Here is a 15,381-nt window from a genome sequence, read left to right as displayed (position 1 = left end):
ATTGTGCATGCACAATTAAAATGCTCTACTCACAGTAGCCACCAGCTGTAACATTTTCAGGCAAACATTAAGACTCCTGACCCACGGGAATGTTACAATAGGATTACACTGGATCCCACAAGCACCATGTTCAGCTCATCTATTTCATGCCTTTGTTGGCTATCAGTTTTTATATAAGAATGTGGGTCTGGCAGAAGATAAATTTCAATTTGCATCCACTTAAAATAGCAACAAAATGTAGTAAACTCCTGTCATGTAAAAATCTATGGGTTATGACAGCAATTTCCTTATGGACATACTCCTTCAAAGCAATTATGCATTGTTGGAATATGAACTGAGGTGGTCAACTTTTGACAACAAAATATTTCTTTTGTAAAAAAGGAGAAAGGTGGTTTCATCACAAACTGGGACTATGTGTAGAGTGGAATAGGGCTTACTTATTTACTCTAGTGGTTACCTGAATAAAATGCAAAAATTCATTGTGACCTGCCTTTGATTCCTAAAATTGTTACAGTTAGGAAGTTGTTACCACCCTTTTTCACCCTTCCCTCTTACAGAATACACCCCAGACACATAAATATACACAGGCCTGTGTGTGTGTCCAAAATGTCTATCTGATGTGTGGGTGTGTGCATAAAAACTATTTCTTTACATCCCCAAACACTAGAATGTTTTAGACCTAGGTCAAGGAGACAGCCAGTTTACAGATAATGAGATAAGAACAGAGACCCAGGTCTTTACTGAAAAGAATACTTTTAGTAACTTTTGAAAATAACATTCCTAATAAATGAAAACTTTCTTTACTTACTTGAAGTCTGGTTGTCTCTATACCCTCCAATATAGCTTTTTTGAAGTCTTCCTGCTGCTCCTATCAAAGAAACAAAGTAAATTGTTGACAATAACACCAAAAAAAACTGTGTCAAAAATACATACAAAAAGCTTTTTGGTCACACATTATACTCATCAAAAGTTTCAGAACATGCAACTCAGCAGAACAGAAGCATTGCAAATGGTCATAATGCAATTCTGAAGTGTATTCACCCCTGAATGCATGATAACTGCAAACAGTAATTTGCATGTGCTAATTCAACAGCTACATGGCAAAAACTAGTATTCATATACATAAATACATACACTCGCATATACACACACTAAAATACTTGGCAGGCAGGTTTATGATTAATCACTTTTTAATTTTAGTAATTTTTATTATTCTCTAAGGAAATTTCTTTAAAGAAATTGAAATTATTCATTTTACTTTATGACAAGTTTATTAAAAAGCTTTTTCTTCTTGGAAGCATAATGAACAATTTTTGTCACTTTTGAAAATGATACATACTGTCATCTTGATCTATAAATTATAATGCAAATTACCCTCGTCTTCCTAAAGGCTGATCATGAAATTTATAAGTGTAAAATATTTAGTTTAACACTGATTATGGGATACTTAATTTGATCTCGATTCACAGTTGTAGTCATCTTAGCTTTCATAACCTCAGAGCTTGTTTATTTCATTAGTATCCTATTATGAAGCAACAGGACTTGATGGCAGTTAAGGTTACATGAGTTTTCACCGGATTTTTTTTTTAAATTATGAAACAGATGTAAAGTGCAGTCTGCAGGAATGTGTAAGTTTTTGTATTATATTTGGTCTTAGACTTTTTCCAAACATACTGTGAGGTTAGAGTTTAAAAGAAAATGATCCCCATTAACATATTTGACAAAGTCCTTCATGCTCACCTCAATATCAGCACTTCTTTCCCTCATTTTGCTGGCTGCCTCTTTGAACCGCTGTAGGTCCATGCTGTCTCTGTGACCTTTGACACAGTGAATTCAAAAAGAGTATTCAAAATCAAAGGCAACCTCCAATGTTCTGACCATGCCAATAGTCTGCATCACCATAGCAAAGGGTTACAAACCTCCTAATGTCTGTGTGCCTGTTTGCACTAGGAAAGACATCACAAACATGCTAAAGTGAAGATCAGTGTAACAATATCAAACTATTGCCTTTCCCGCACTGAGGTGTGGAGCACCACGATTCAAAAAGTAAATCTAGTATTTTAAATTTTTACTCAAGCGTATGCTCCTCACAGGAAAGGAACAAGGCATGGATTACAGTACTTTTATGTATGCTTGACAAATGAAGGGAAAGTAGACAGTTTCCTGGAGGTAGCTTTTATAACATACCCTTCATCCTCCCAGCTGCAAGGACTACTTTCCAGAATTTTCCCAATCATGTGGCTTTATAATGAATGAAAACCTACTTGGCTTCACAATTGAAATCTGCATGGAATCACAAGTGGTGTAAATTGTGGACAGTAAGAATGAAGGGTATGTTCTAAATGCTAGAGATGTCAGAGAACCATATACAAAAAAAATCTGGCTTCAGTAAATAAGTATAGTTAGTATTCAAAGTTATTAGTGGTGAAGTACATTTAAAGATTAGATAAGAGTTGTACAATCACTGTCCATAATTTTTCTTTAGCCTTGCTTTCTTTTTTCAACCATGAGGCACTTAAACATTAATAGCTAACGTAGGTAACTTCTTAGAACTCCAAGTTTCACAGCAGTAGGATAAACTCTTCTCTAGAGATTTAAATTTATACAACCTCAGCAAATCTCTGGAAAACACTGAGATATCCCTAAACAACTATAGCAAGACAACACCTCTGCAGGCAACCCGACAATTCCAGATTACAATCTTCTACTAAACACTAAGCATACTTAAAGCATTATCGACTTTACTGGGATCAGTTAGTAAACCCACACCTGTGTTTTGCAATGAATCTGCCACTGTTTTATCATTCAAATACGTAGGTAACTAACCAAAACCATCCACCTTTTTACTGTTAAGCAGAACTTGAGGGGAGGCAAAATGTTGTATTGAATTAAAGGACTTTGGAAGCTTCCAAAATGACAGCCCCAACACAGGTTAGCCTAGGCAACAGTGGAAGATCCCAGCTGTAAGAGTGTTTAGGAGATACAGTATAGGAGGAACCCTCAGCTTGACACAGATACCACGAAGATATTTGTCCAGGACTCCATCAGCCTGAGTAGTGTTCTGTAATTACGTCAAGAAATAGACAATATTTTTGATTTATGTAATCAGAAAGTAGGAGCTTTATAATGAGCCACAAAAGGTTTGTCTACAGTGCCCATACCAAGTTGCACAGTTGCTAATTGCCCAAAAGCGCTATACTCAACAACTGCATAATGTTTTTCAGAAAAATATTGTCTATGTGACAGAATTATGGAGAAATTACCATTTCAGTTAAAAAAAAACATTCAAGCAACAAAGGGAAATTAGAGATGTTAAATGCAAAAAAAGCAGAGCAAAATGGTAGAATAAAGTCACCTGCAACCGGAATACACCCAAAATACCATACAATTCTTGATAAGTCAAACCTTGTGGCTTAGATTTGGTCCACAGTTTATGAAGTAGTCCCATAAGGATGTTAGAACATAAATCTCGGCTTTGCAGTTCCATTGCATGGACATGCTGACTTTTGGAAAGTTCATCTTTAACATTCAATTTTCCATGCGAGCCGCCACAGTTGACTGTTGACATCAAGTTGCCCGTTGACAAAGAGAACTTCGTTTGGGGCTTGTTCTTCGCTAACTTGACAGGGGACTGGTGAGCACATTTGTCAACTCTGCAGCTGTAGTTATCATTAGTGTCACTCTCATCATGAATAAAACCACAATTAACGTATCCTCCATTTTCAACACAAGGTTGGGTGAAAGCAAGGCAAGCAGAGCCAGAAGCAAGAGGATAAGAGCAGCTAATAATGACTTCAGGACATTCAGAATCTACTTTGTTATACTTACCCACAAATGCACCAAATTCTACATTATTATCTCCTTCTGTAGCCTTAGAGAAAACAGTCTCTTCGTGCTTTGCTGAAGAATCCAGCTGACTTTTGCAACTGGGTCGAGATGGAGTGCTAACAAAAAACTTTGTTGTTGAGGATGTTACATGTGGCATGCTGTTGGATGAGTTGCCTAATTTTTTACTTTTACTAGTGGATTTTGAGATCTCTGCAGCCTGTATTCGTTGGCGAAGTTCTGGAGGGGAAACAGCATTTGAAAATAAGGCACTGTCTGAGGAACCTGCCTCTTGGAAGTTTTTTTCTTCTCTTCGAGGAACCAGAGCCAACTCCTGGCCAATTGTCCTATGCTGGACTTCTTTGTCATCACGGATAGAAATGTTACAGAGCAAAGGGCTGTTACTCTCAAGGCCTCCTTGTGGAAAAGAACCAAAGACATTTCCAATGCTGTGCTTTTTCCACACAGACGATCTGAGAGAGCCATCTTCAATGAGATTTTGTGCCAAATGTTTTGAAATGCTCAACTCCCGGGTGATTTCATTATGAACCTTGCTGGCTTCTGAAGCTTTCTGCGCAGTCAGTGTTTTCAGAGTATCCACAGTTAGAGCAGACAGATCCTGGAGGTGGCCAATCTGTGAATCTAAAGACTGTAATGACCTTTTAATGTAGTTGACACGATCACCAACTTCCTTTATCTGAATGCACATTTGCTCCACCCTAAGAAAAATCAAATTATGAAGTAGATATGAAAGGTATTTTTCTCAATATGCAAAAAACCCCAGATTATAACACTTTCTGTCCATTTAATCAGGGGGGAAAACAAATTTGAAATGTCACAATAATACAATAGCATTGGACTGTTTTGTAATGCAACATTTGTACGTACTTCTGAAATCTATCAGCTTCTTAAAACATCATGGGAAACTAAATAATATGATTGCCTCAGTTTACTTAGTGCTTCTATAGATCAAGAAGCATCAATCACATTCTCAGTTTCTGCACAGCAATGGAAAGATACCATATAAAATTTGCAAAAATACTTCATGTTCTTGAGCTGCATTTCTCCCCCTTTAAAGTACATTTTAAAAAAACCTGTAAAAGTTCTAATTTTCTATTCAGAAATTTTAATTGTAAATATTCTACCGTTCGAATGTGACTCGAATCCTCTCCTCACTTCCAGAATGAAATTTATCATCCTTTTCATTGAAATACATCTCAACACACAGCTCTTCAAAATCATGAAGTTTCTTCTGATCTTCTTCTGTCAGGAAGAGTTCTAAAGAGAGATCAACATTTAAGATGACCCATGTAGTGAAGTGGTACAGGTGCTGAAAACTAATAGTCATAACTCTATAAAGGATATTAATAATAAAACACTACAATAAAAACAAAAACAAACAAAAAAATCCTATCAGAGGACCACCTAAGACCCTTCCTTTCTCATTGCAAAAAAAAAAGTTCAATAAGACAGACAATAAAATGAAAATAGTAATTCTGAGAGGATCTGCGCACAATATTATCATTCCTTGCAATCCTACTCTTTAATTCCTTTGAGGCAGAAGCTAGATTTCTTAGCTGCATTTGATTTTGCTTAAAGTTTCAAAGAAGTCTTACAGTAAGAAAAAAAAAATCCTCTCCATTAGCAATAACAATAAATTTAATATATTCATTTGTGTGATAGGTTATTTTACTGGAGGTTTTCTAGGGGCTGCCATTAAACCCTTGAGAAAAGCACGGTGATTTTCAAAAGAATTATCAATACTGAAAACATTTAAAATTAGGACCCACTTTGACTTTCTTCACAATACACATTATAACCAAGAACATGGTACTTGTCTGACAGTTTGCTTCAACCATATAAAAAACATTACTGCAATTTTTTTGATAACTTCATACTTGGCCCATCTGAAGTCTTGTCTGTCTTTCTTCTTTTACATATACAGCAGAAGAGGGAAGCCATGTGGCTGAGAATGATCAGTGGTGGAGGCAGAACAGGTTTTTCATGGTAGGCCATAATGAAATGATAGCGCTGATACTTCCACACAATGTTGGAAATTGCCTTGACTTGTAAATACACGTTGCTGAAAGGGAACAGAACAATATTAACTCATCAAGGTGTTTTTTGGGGTGGTGGGGAGTTGTTGGTGTTTGTTTAGTGGTTGTTAGATTGTTTGGTTTTTATCACTTTGATAACAATCTTGAATTCTGAAGCCAGCTAAGTAAGTGATGAAAGCATAAACTTGTTTTCTGCTACAAAGTTATTTTTGTGGAAGTTGGAACACCATGAGAACACCATGATCCAGAGCAAGGAGAGGACTAAAGAAATTCTCCTATCAAGTAACTATCTCCTATCAGTATTTTTACTCAGAAATAAATAACACTGAGATCGAATTTCAAGTTTGCTGAACAAAAAAATTAATTGTTTCTAACTAAACCCAGAATTTCATATCACACCACATTAATCTTGCAGTCTGCCTTCTTCAGTGTTCATGAGCTGCTTATGCCCATAAATCAAATACTTGCAGATAACTTGCTACAACTGAACCCAACCAACTGGAGAACATTACATGAATTTAGGAACAACAGTCAATAAGGACAAAGAAATACTTTTGGTTTGTTTGTTTTCTGACAAAGAGTAGTTTTCCTTGAACTTTTGATTCCCTGACCTCACAGATGTGATGTGAACCAGTCACATCACACACTTCTCTAACTTAGCCATGGCCTTGCAGTGAGGAAGAGACAAAGACCTTAGAACTGCCTTAGAACCTGAAAAAACTTCCAGAAAATGGGATTGCTTTAATCCGGCATCAGTTCTTATCTTGTCATCTTATTGCAATGAGATAGACACTTGTCCAACTATTAGCAAAAATTACCTATTATCTACATACTTACTTGAAAAATGCAATCAGGAGATTAACCATGATTATGTACTGTACAAAGAGGTAGACAGCTTGAAGAAACGGGGTCAACCATGTTCCTGGGCCACAGAGATGAGCAACCTTTTCATCAGAATTATTTGCACAAACTGTGTTGGGAAAAAAGAGATACAGAGAAGACATGTACATCTGTTAGAACTCCCAGCAGGTACAGACGCAATTCAAAAAACCCCCCAAAAAAAAGAGTCACTTACAGTTCGCAACAACCACCTATGATGCACTGGTTCTGCAGTTTTGAAATGTCTCCATGCATTTAGGAACATGGTAGAAAAATACCAGAGACAATGTTTCTGGCTGATACTGTGCTGTAGTCATATTTTTGGCTTTTTAAAAAAAGCATAGTACATATCACCACAGCCAAAATTTTGTCATGATAGCTGTGGGGCAGAATTCCCAAATCTTGCTAGGAATAGCCATGAGAGAAATTGTAATTCTGTAGTTTCCATTCTAACCGAAACAAATTTTAGAAAAGAAAATGAAGAATCAGGTCTCATTGTTTTACAGCTGCAACCCACAAAAGGGATCAATGCCAACAGTACTGGGACTTTCATAAAATTGGAATTTCATAAGATTTTGGTAAGACCTTATCAGAGTAAGTTTTCTCTTTACTTGCTACGTAATTGCAGTATCTTACCATCAATTTCATAGGCATAGACTTCACCAAAAATCATCCAGTATGGATGAAACACAATATCTCTAGCAAGAGTCCAAGAGGGTGCCTCATCAGGATACAGTATTGCCTTCCTGGGAACACCAAAACTAAGTAGTACAAGCGCCATAATCACCACAATGTAAAACATGTTGGCCACCTATTAACACAAAAAAGTCAGTTAACCCACAAGGTCATAAATGTGATCTCGCAACTCTAAAAAACTTCTACAGTGACAGTGTACACTTGAGAAATTCTATGTATTATACAAGGAAAAGAGTCCAGGACACAAATATTTCACTCAGCAAATTCTGTTAAATAACAAGCCCTGTAAAAAACCCCAAATTTTCCCTGTCCTTTCTTAGAATGTATTTAGTACCCTTGGCCAAAGGCAACTGAGCGTATTTCCCTTTAAACTTGAATACAATTAGGTACACAAAGAGCAGCTGACAAAGAGAAATATTCCTTCCTAAAGGTACTCAATAGCTGCACAAAATACAGAGGCAGTTTTCCAAGGGCAGGAACACAGAACCTATGCCTCTTGCAAGAAATCAAAGTGAGAAATGAGCAACTTGATGCCCTTGTTTTTAAGTAATGACAAGGTTAAATTTTCTAAGAACCATTTTATAGAAGGAAGAAACACAAAAGCCTCTTCCACATTCATATATACAGCTCTCACACCTTAAAATGTTTTTTAACATTTAGAATAGCTACTGATAGTAGAGATAGGTTATTTAATTTTAAGTTTAAACAATTTTAGTATTTTTTGTGTGAGATGACAAGAAGCATAATCTATTCCCATAGATTTTGTTTCCATAGCACAAAACCACAAAGGTGCTTCAGGACACTAAACAAGTTAAAAGTTTTGACCAAAGAACACAAAAAGGCTATAAATTTCAGACCTAAATGGAAAGCTGAATCAAGACAAAGGCTTCATCAAATTGATTTAGGTCTCTGACATCTAAGAACAAAACAGGCCAGAGAAGGAAGTTTTGCCATTTTTTTACATTTATGTAACAGAGATAGCTCCATAAAGGAAGCCTTCTAATCAGTGCTTCTTTTGAAATCCTTTAAGTTATATTCCACCTAGCTATTTTGGCACACCAACTTTCCTGTTACAGCAGGATAAAAAACTTCTAACTAAATAAAACTATTGAGAGAAGTTGTAAAAAGATGCAGTTGGGGAAAAAAAAAATCAGTAACAAACATAGTACTTACCATTTTCCCAATCATCATAACATAAGGGCCAGCCTGTTGATTTACAGCTAGAAAATCCAGTAATCGCACATACCAAAAAATTATATTGAGACAGTATGTTATTCTTCCAGCAACAAAGACATAATTCTCTCTGTAAGTGTTTTCTCCAAAATTCCCCTTGGCTCCAAATCTTAATGCAAACCCGATGAAGAAAGTGACAATGGCAACTGTGTCACTGATGTTGAAGTAATCACTGAACCACACTTTGATCTTCTGATTAATCTTCCCAGCCTCTGACATAAAAATCTGTAAAAGACATTAAGGTCAGGACAGCTCATATTTATTGCACAGGGACCAACAGTAATATATGTGAATCACTAGCATTTTTATACCTGTAAACATATAATAGCTATTAAAATGAAGAATCTTTAAATGCTGAGCAATCAAAACCAGTTTTAACTGTGTCGGCTTAACAACAAGGAAAGGAGGATTGTCTAAACAATCCATTAAGGCATTTTGGAATTAGTGGGTTTTGGTGATGTTTTTATTTCTTTTCAGGCAGTTACTTTGACAAAAATTAATCCTATCTGCCTTCAGTTGAGCCTCATGCACCAGGTTAAGGGACCAACCTCATCTCTCCCATTTAAAAATTATTACAGAACTCCAGGAACGTTATAGTTATGATGACTCTTCTGTGTCACTAAAGCTTTTGTTTTTTGATATCTTGGTCACAGCACAGTGGCACAGCCTACCTGACTAATAAATACATATTTTACAAGGCCTCCATCTAGCAACCTATACCAAGCTTTAAGATATTCAATAATGTACTCTGCCGCTTGAAGTGTCTTCACTTTTCTTGTTTACAGAATAATTGTTTAATGCATACTGTTTTAACTGACAAAAAAAAAGGCTAAAATCCCAGATTGTTACAGGCATACCTCACGAATTTTCTCAATTGCTGATGTGAAAATGTAAGCAATAACAATCCACTCCTGAACAGACGGTAATTCTTCCATTTTTACAAGAACCACAAATGTGTAGAGCATGAGGAATCCTAAGTATGCCAACTAAAAATACAAATAAAACATATACATACAATTACTGAAGGTTCCTTTAAAGACACATGGAATCTTTTGATGTGGTATACAATAAAAGCTTCAAGTAGGATTACAAGACTACATTTACCATTTTAAATAGACAGCTGTAATAATCTATTTATTGTTAGCAAAGCTTTGCTCTTATTACAGCTATTTTCCTTTAGTACAAATTCTGGCATTTCTATTACAGTGATTGAAATGAAGCTGTGCATGCACTTGAGATTAATACATGTTTATAGAACCCCTACTAGCAACTCATGAAGAGAATTACTCAGAACAGACTAAAAGAAAACCCAAACCACAGGGCACAGCATATGCTTATGCAGTTTTATGAAATGAAGTATTTCTCATTTCCAGCTCAGAAAGGTAAGGGGTTTTCTGTCTGCTTTTTGGATAGTGCTTAACTTTGACTCCATCAGAGATACATGTTGGGAAATACCCAAGAAATCTGTCCTACATTTCCAAATAAAATACACACTACACAGAAAAAAACTCACCGTATTAAACCAAAACTTCACAATTGGAGCATGATAGAACGCATAAAACTTCTGTGTAATTGGGAGTCTTTTAGGTTTTGCTGGAGTCTCCATGTCATGCTTTTCAAAAGGACTGTCCAAGATCCTCACTTCTTTAAAAACCTCCTAAAATAAAAAAAACTGTTAACTTCCCCCACAAAAGTGTATGCTTTCTGGCACTAAATTCCACTTCTTTAACTTAAAAATGAAATTATTTACATGAGGAATATTGTTTTTAACATCTCCCTCTGCCCCACATTACCATAGGTATTTCATCTGCTGCAGTCTGGAAGTTGTTCTCACTGTCATCCATTGCCATTTGATGTGCATCTTGAGACTGAGGAATATGTGACATTTCAGCCTTGGTCTTATATTCCAACAGCAGTATAGCAGGAGGGAGTAGAATACTCAGTATCACCTGGAAAGGATGAAGACTAAGTGTAAATAGTTCACAACTACAAAGCATCAGAATACACCAACACACAGAATAGACTTTGAAAAGATATTATCTACATTTCAATTGCTTGCTATTGAGGGGGAAAATAATTAGTTGTTATTACTTGTATATACACTTAAGAGCTTAGATCACATATACAGACTGTTTCTTGACTCCAAGACATAGGAAATGGGAAAAACCAACAAATTCCGAAATTCAAAGCTATTAGAAAGAATGTGCTCCAAGCACATAGAGATGTTCTGTTCACATTCTGCTATTTAGTCTGCTCCCAGAAGCTTTGAAACTGTGTATTGCTAGTGTATTTTAAAAGCATATATGAGGTTGTGGTTTGTGGGGGGAGGGGGGGAGTGGTGTTTGTTTTGTATGGGTTTCTTTTTCTTCAACTTATGGTAAAAAAATGAGCTAAGGTATAGATGAAGAGAGTAAGTGAAAGCTATTTACTGTCATTAGCCTATTACAAAGCAAGCAAGCAAACAGTTAATCAGTTATCAAAGAGGATTTTAGTAGGTCACAAGTTAAATGATGCTTGTAGGTATTTTGTAGGAAAGTTTTATTTCATTTTATTTCTAGCAACAATTAGGTTTTGATACCTAATTTCTCACAGAAATATGCAACTCCCATTTTGGTTCAACTGATCTACATCAATTATCTCTGTCTAGATCATAACTGATCTATATCACACAAAGGGCACCACTGGAAAACCTGTCCCAAATTTGCCTACCCTTGTTTTGTTCTGTGCCCTGCTTTTGTTCAGTTCCTCCAAAATAGGATATTCACAAAGTCTTATGTGCTCTCTGTAAAAAGCCAAAATGCATGAAACTACACTCTTACAACAAGTTTTCCATCTGTTAAGGATTGTTACTACTATGTTTTTAGTAGTGGATTAGTATTCACATGATCTCTTTAAGCCTCTGATTAAAGGCTACTTGCCTGGTTTGGGCCTTCTATATTTCTGTACCTTATTTGAAAAGATAATAGAGTGTCAAAAGAAGAGTTTACAACAAATATTCCAGTTTTGATTATGTTACAGGAGACTGGTTTTCAGGATTTATTAATAAAAGCTATAGTTGTGAAAGCTTTACATTAAAGGCATTAAAACACACACTTTTCTTCCCTTTAAACATAAACTCCATTGACCCTTTTTACATTGACAAACTGCAACAGTACTTACTTTGTACCATGAATTCTTCCTCATGTTCAGCCTTCCCATCCACATATCTGATAACAACATCTGTGTGCAAGTGTGAGCTACAAATGGACGGAGCCTGGATGACACTGCCAGCTTCAGACAAGTGGAGTTGCTCCAGTTTTTAAGTTCGTAAGTCAGTAATTTCATGGCCATAGTTTCATCTTGTCGGAAGGACTGCTCTAACAGCTCAACTGCCAGCTGACCAAACTCACTAAAATGAAGAAAAAACAAAACAAAAGATAGTATCTATAGAAATGGCCATGAGTTTAGCAAGGATTTTGCTGCACAAATTCCCAGCTTGCATAACTTGAAGTGACTATTATTTGTCCCTTCTGTACAGATACACTGTAATTTATAACCACAATGCACCAATCTGTGACTTCTGTTAAAAACGTATGCCTGCTAAAACAGCTATGAAAAACACACAGAAATTACACAGAAGAAAATGGCACACCGAGTCTCCTTTTAATTTGACTATAAATTATGACTTTTAACAGACCTCAAGAGCGAGCAATATCTAATATAAAGCTTCTACTAGAGTTCCACTTAAACCTTTTTGCAAAACTAATTGTTTCCAACTGTGCTAACACAATTTGTGTTTTGTTCATAGTAGCCCACTACTTAGAGGTCAAGAAAATATTTTGAACAATAGGAATGCAATTTACTTGGAATACTGTTTCAGTTCTTCTGAAGTATCATCAACAAGGTCACTTTGTTTCGCCTCATACGCCATGGACCGATAGACTTTGCAAGCCACCAAAGCTTTGGCCATGGACTCCTCGCCGTGCTGCCAGAAGAAAAGGGCCATCTTCTGCCTCTTCATCAGCACTGCCCACAGCAACAGCTCGTTCAGAGGATAAGCAAAACGTCTCGTTTCAGGATCATCTATGTCAACTATTTCATCTTTGGTTCTTTTCTTTCTTCCCTCTTCTGCACCAGTGTCAATCTGTAAAATAAAATCGCAAAGTCATATTTTAAGTTGCTATACTTGGTCATTATGTAAATTGAAATAAAATGCTGAGTGATCCAATACCAGGTTATAAATAATTATAAAAAGAAAAATTTTGAGGACTTGAAAAGTGGCAGAAACTTTTGTTCAAAACTTCAGTTGAGTACAATTCATTTTAATAACTGTGAGACTGAATTAATTTGAATTATAGATCAAAGAAAAGCCGTAACTAATATACATACATACAAATAAAAAAATCATGGAAACTGCTTATAGTAGTAACACATGGCCAAATCTTGCTCCATCTACCAAGCCATGTGAGTCCTACCTTCATTACCAGAACTCTGTCAAAGAAACTTTTTGGTCCCTAACATGTCAAAGCCTATCCACAAGAGTACTATACAGAAATAGAAACACCCTTTACAGAATCCTATTAAAAAGCTGCAGTTTAGAAATGAGTACAAAAGAAAGGTTGAAATTCCAGCTTTACCAAAGTCAGTGCAATTGCTGCTACTCACACTCAGCAGGCTCCACTCTCAGCTACTTGAAATAAACCTCATCACGTTCCCCTCACAGCCTCACCTTTGGTTTGTACGGCTGCGCTGTTTTGATGAAATGATTATGGCGCATTTTTTCTTTCTTGTCTGCCCTGTTACCAAAAGACTCATGGCTTTTACACATCTGAGGAGTGGTACTTGAAGGATTTCGCCCAGATCTCTGCAACAAGGAAAAAGGGTTTGGTTACTGAAACATGGATGAACTCAAACAGCAAAACCAGAATTCTCACTGGATATTTAACAAACTGTTTGTTTTCATTGTTTTTAGGAAGTCACTAAATGGGCAGTTACACTTGTTGGTTAGTGTAGCTTGCACAAGAAGCTAAAATATCTGCATCCCAAGCCCTGGTGAATCTGCATGTGTAGTGTCCTTTCTTCCCCTATGAGTAAGAAAAGAGGGAACCACAGAGAAGGAATTAGGATATGCTAGAATAAGGTTGAGGAGAACAAAACCTGTTGTTGGCCCTGAATCCCAGGACAGCTCTCAGCTGTCCTCATAGTCCTTACTACTGCATTTAAAATAACCAGTCCATTGACAAGAACAACAAACCAACATGGATTCAATCATTGTACAAAACACAGAGGTTTGGGTTTTTTCAGCTGAGAACAAAGGGGCTGTTACCCAAGTGCACGTACCCGATTGTTCCCGCTGAGACTGTTGTATATTGCTCTGAAGCGTTTCCTTGTATAGGTGCATCTGTAGGTTCCTCCCATCAGATATTCAATTACCAGGCCCACATCAATCAGGTTGATTTTATATCCTGGAGGAAGATTTCCCTAGGAATACGAAAGGTATTATATTAAACTTGCTTGGAGTGTTTCTACATGTTTTACCAGAGCTCTAAATGATAATTTAAAGAAAAAAAGCTTTCACGATAAAAAACCCTCCAACACAAAACCCAAAAAGCATCTACATGACTCAACAGTTATTAATTTTAAAAAATAACCAGGTCTACATGAACTCCCCTAACAGAACAGATACTCATTCCATTGGTGGGGGAGGCACCAGAGGGTTTTTGTCTATTGTTTTAACAACCAAAATTTCTCCATGCTGGAAGCATCAGCTTCCAATGCCTCCAAGAAGGAAAACAATCAAAAGAAAAATGAAAGACAACAGTTTAATCATAACAGTTTAAACATCTTTTAGGCAACAGGGCACCAAGCATACAACAGAAATATTGAAAACTACCAAAATGTCTGCAGAGGTAGCTTAATACTTAAAATAAAATTCAATTAATTAATTGTGGATCAAATTGATAGTCAAATACAAGAAATTAACAAAAAAACAACTGCTAGTTTGACAGATTTTTACATGGACAGCATACCTGTTTGACGTCCCGAACAAGATGAAAGAGTGTTGGGTTAGTTGGGCCCTGTTTCTTTACAACAAAAGAGAAGGAAAACTCGGAATGAGAAGTTAGCATGCAACAGCAGCACCATAAAAGGTTAATTTTTAAAACTAATTTAGAATATAAATATATATTAAAATATAAATTAAATAAATAAATAAACTTCTCAAGAAGGCTTCTCTACATGGCTTTATTAGCTAAAGAATTAATTTTTTTTTTTTTTTTTTGTCAAAAGCAGATACTGAGACTGTTAACACAAACCTAAGCCATATTTGTGTACTACTCACATCAGCTAATTTTTGGTGGAAGGTTCTTTGTTCTGTCTTTGGATACTGTTATCAAAATCACCTTGGAATTCTAAGATCAACACCTACAGCAACAAAATTTTTCTAAGTAATAATTATAACTATACAGGTTGACAAATTAAATTCTTCCTAAAACTACTATGATGTTAACTGCTACAGACAGAATCCGTCCTATGAAGGCCTATAGATCTCAGATTCTGGGCACAAGCTTCACACAATGTGACTTTCTCTCATTCTCTTTTCCACTGCGCTTTGCACACTTTGTGTGTCCACAGAGCTGCAATTTTCCCTTTAGTCTCAAACCCCACCATCACACATGGATGAACAGCCTACTGACAGACAATTTTGGTACTG

The 15,381-nt window shown here is 36.2% G+C and overlaps 1 protein-coding gene across 6 annotated transcripts in view; it reads right to left on the bottom strand.

Moving 5' to 3' along the window:
- Positions 1-15,381, bottom strand: part of TRPM7 (transient receptor potential cation channel subfamily M member 7) — a 51,587-nt gene that overhangs the window by 7,481 nt on the left and 28,725 nt on the right. For 2 of the 6 annotated variants that reach the window (XM_030280946.4, XM_072933698.1), the window contains exons 13-28: positions 14,699-14,752; positions 14,010-14,150; positions 13,399-13,533; positions 12,533-12,813; positions 11,850-12,078; positions 10,484-10,639; positions 10,204-10,347; positions 9,548-9,676; positions 8,631-8,915; positions 7,398-7,572; positions 6,720-6,852; positions 5,724-5,908; positions 4,971-5,103; positions 3,829-4,544; positions 1,741-1,817; positions 809-868 (exon numbers count right to left, since the gene is read on the bottom strand). In XM_030280946.4, coding sequence (XP_030136806.3) covers positions 809-868; positions 1,741-1,817; positions 3,829-4,544; positions 4,971-5,103; positions 5,724-5,908; positions 6,720-6,852; positions 7,398-7,572; positions 8,631-8,915; positions 9,548-9,676; positions 10,204-10,347; positions 10,484-10,639; positions 11,850-12,078; positions 12,533-12,813; positions 13,399-13,533; positions 14,010-14,150; positions 14,699-14,752 — 3,033 coding nt within the window. Of the gene's footprint in view, positions 1-804; positions 869-1,740; positions 1,818-3,405; positions 4,545-4,970; positions 5,104-5,723; positions 5,909-6,719; positions 6,853-7,039; positions 7,087-7,397; positions 7,573-8,619; positions 8,916-9,547; positions 9,677-10,203; positions 10,348-10,483; positions 10,640-11,849; positions 12,079-12,532; positions 12,814-13,398; positions 13,534-14,009; positions 14,151-14,698; positions 14,753-15,009; positions 15,071-15,381 lie in introns of those variants that run through there. The other 4 variants (XM_072933696.1, XM_072933697.1, XM_072933699.1 and 1 more) reach the window with 3 other exon arrangements.

The sequence above is a fragment of the Taeniopygia guttata genome, chromosome 10 (assembly GCF_048771995.1).
Source record: "Taeniopygia guttata chromosome 10, bTaeGut7.mat, whole genome shotgun sequence".
Classification (NCBI taxonomy): domain Eukaryota; kingdom Metazoa; phylum Chordata; class Aves; order Passeriformes; family Estrildidae; genus Taeniopygia; species Taeniopygia guttata.
Note: the sequence above shows the minus strand (reverse complement) of the source record. Positions and strands in the feature narration are given on the sequence as shown.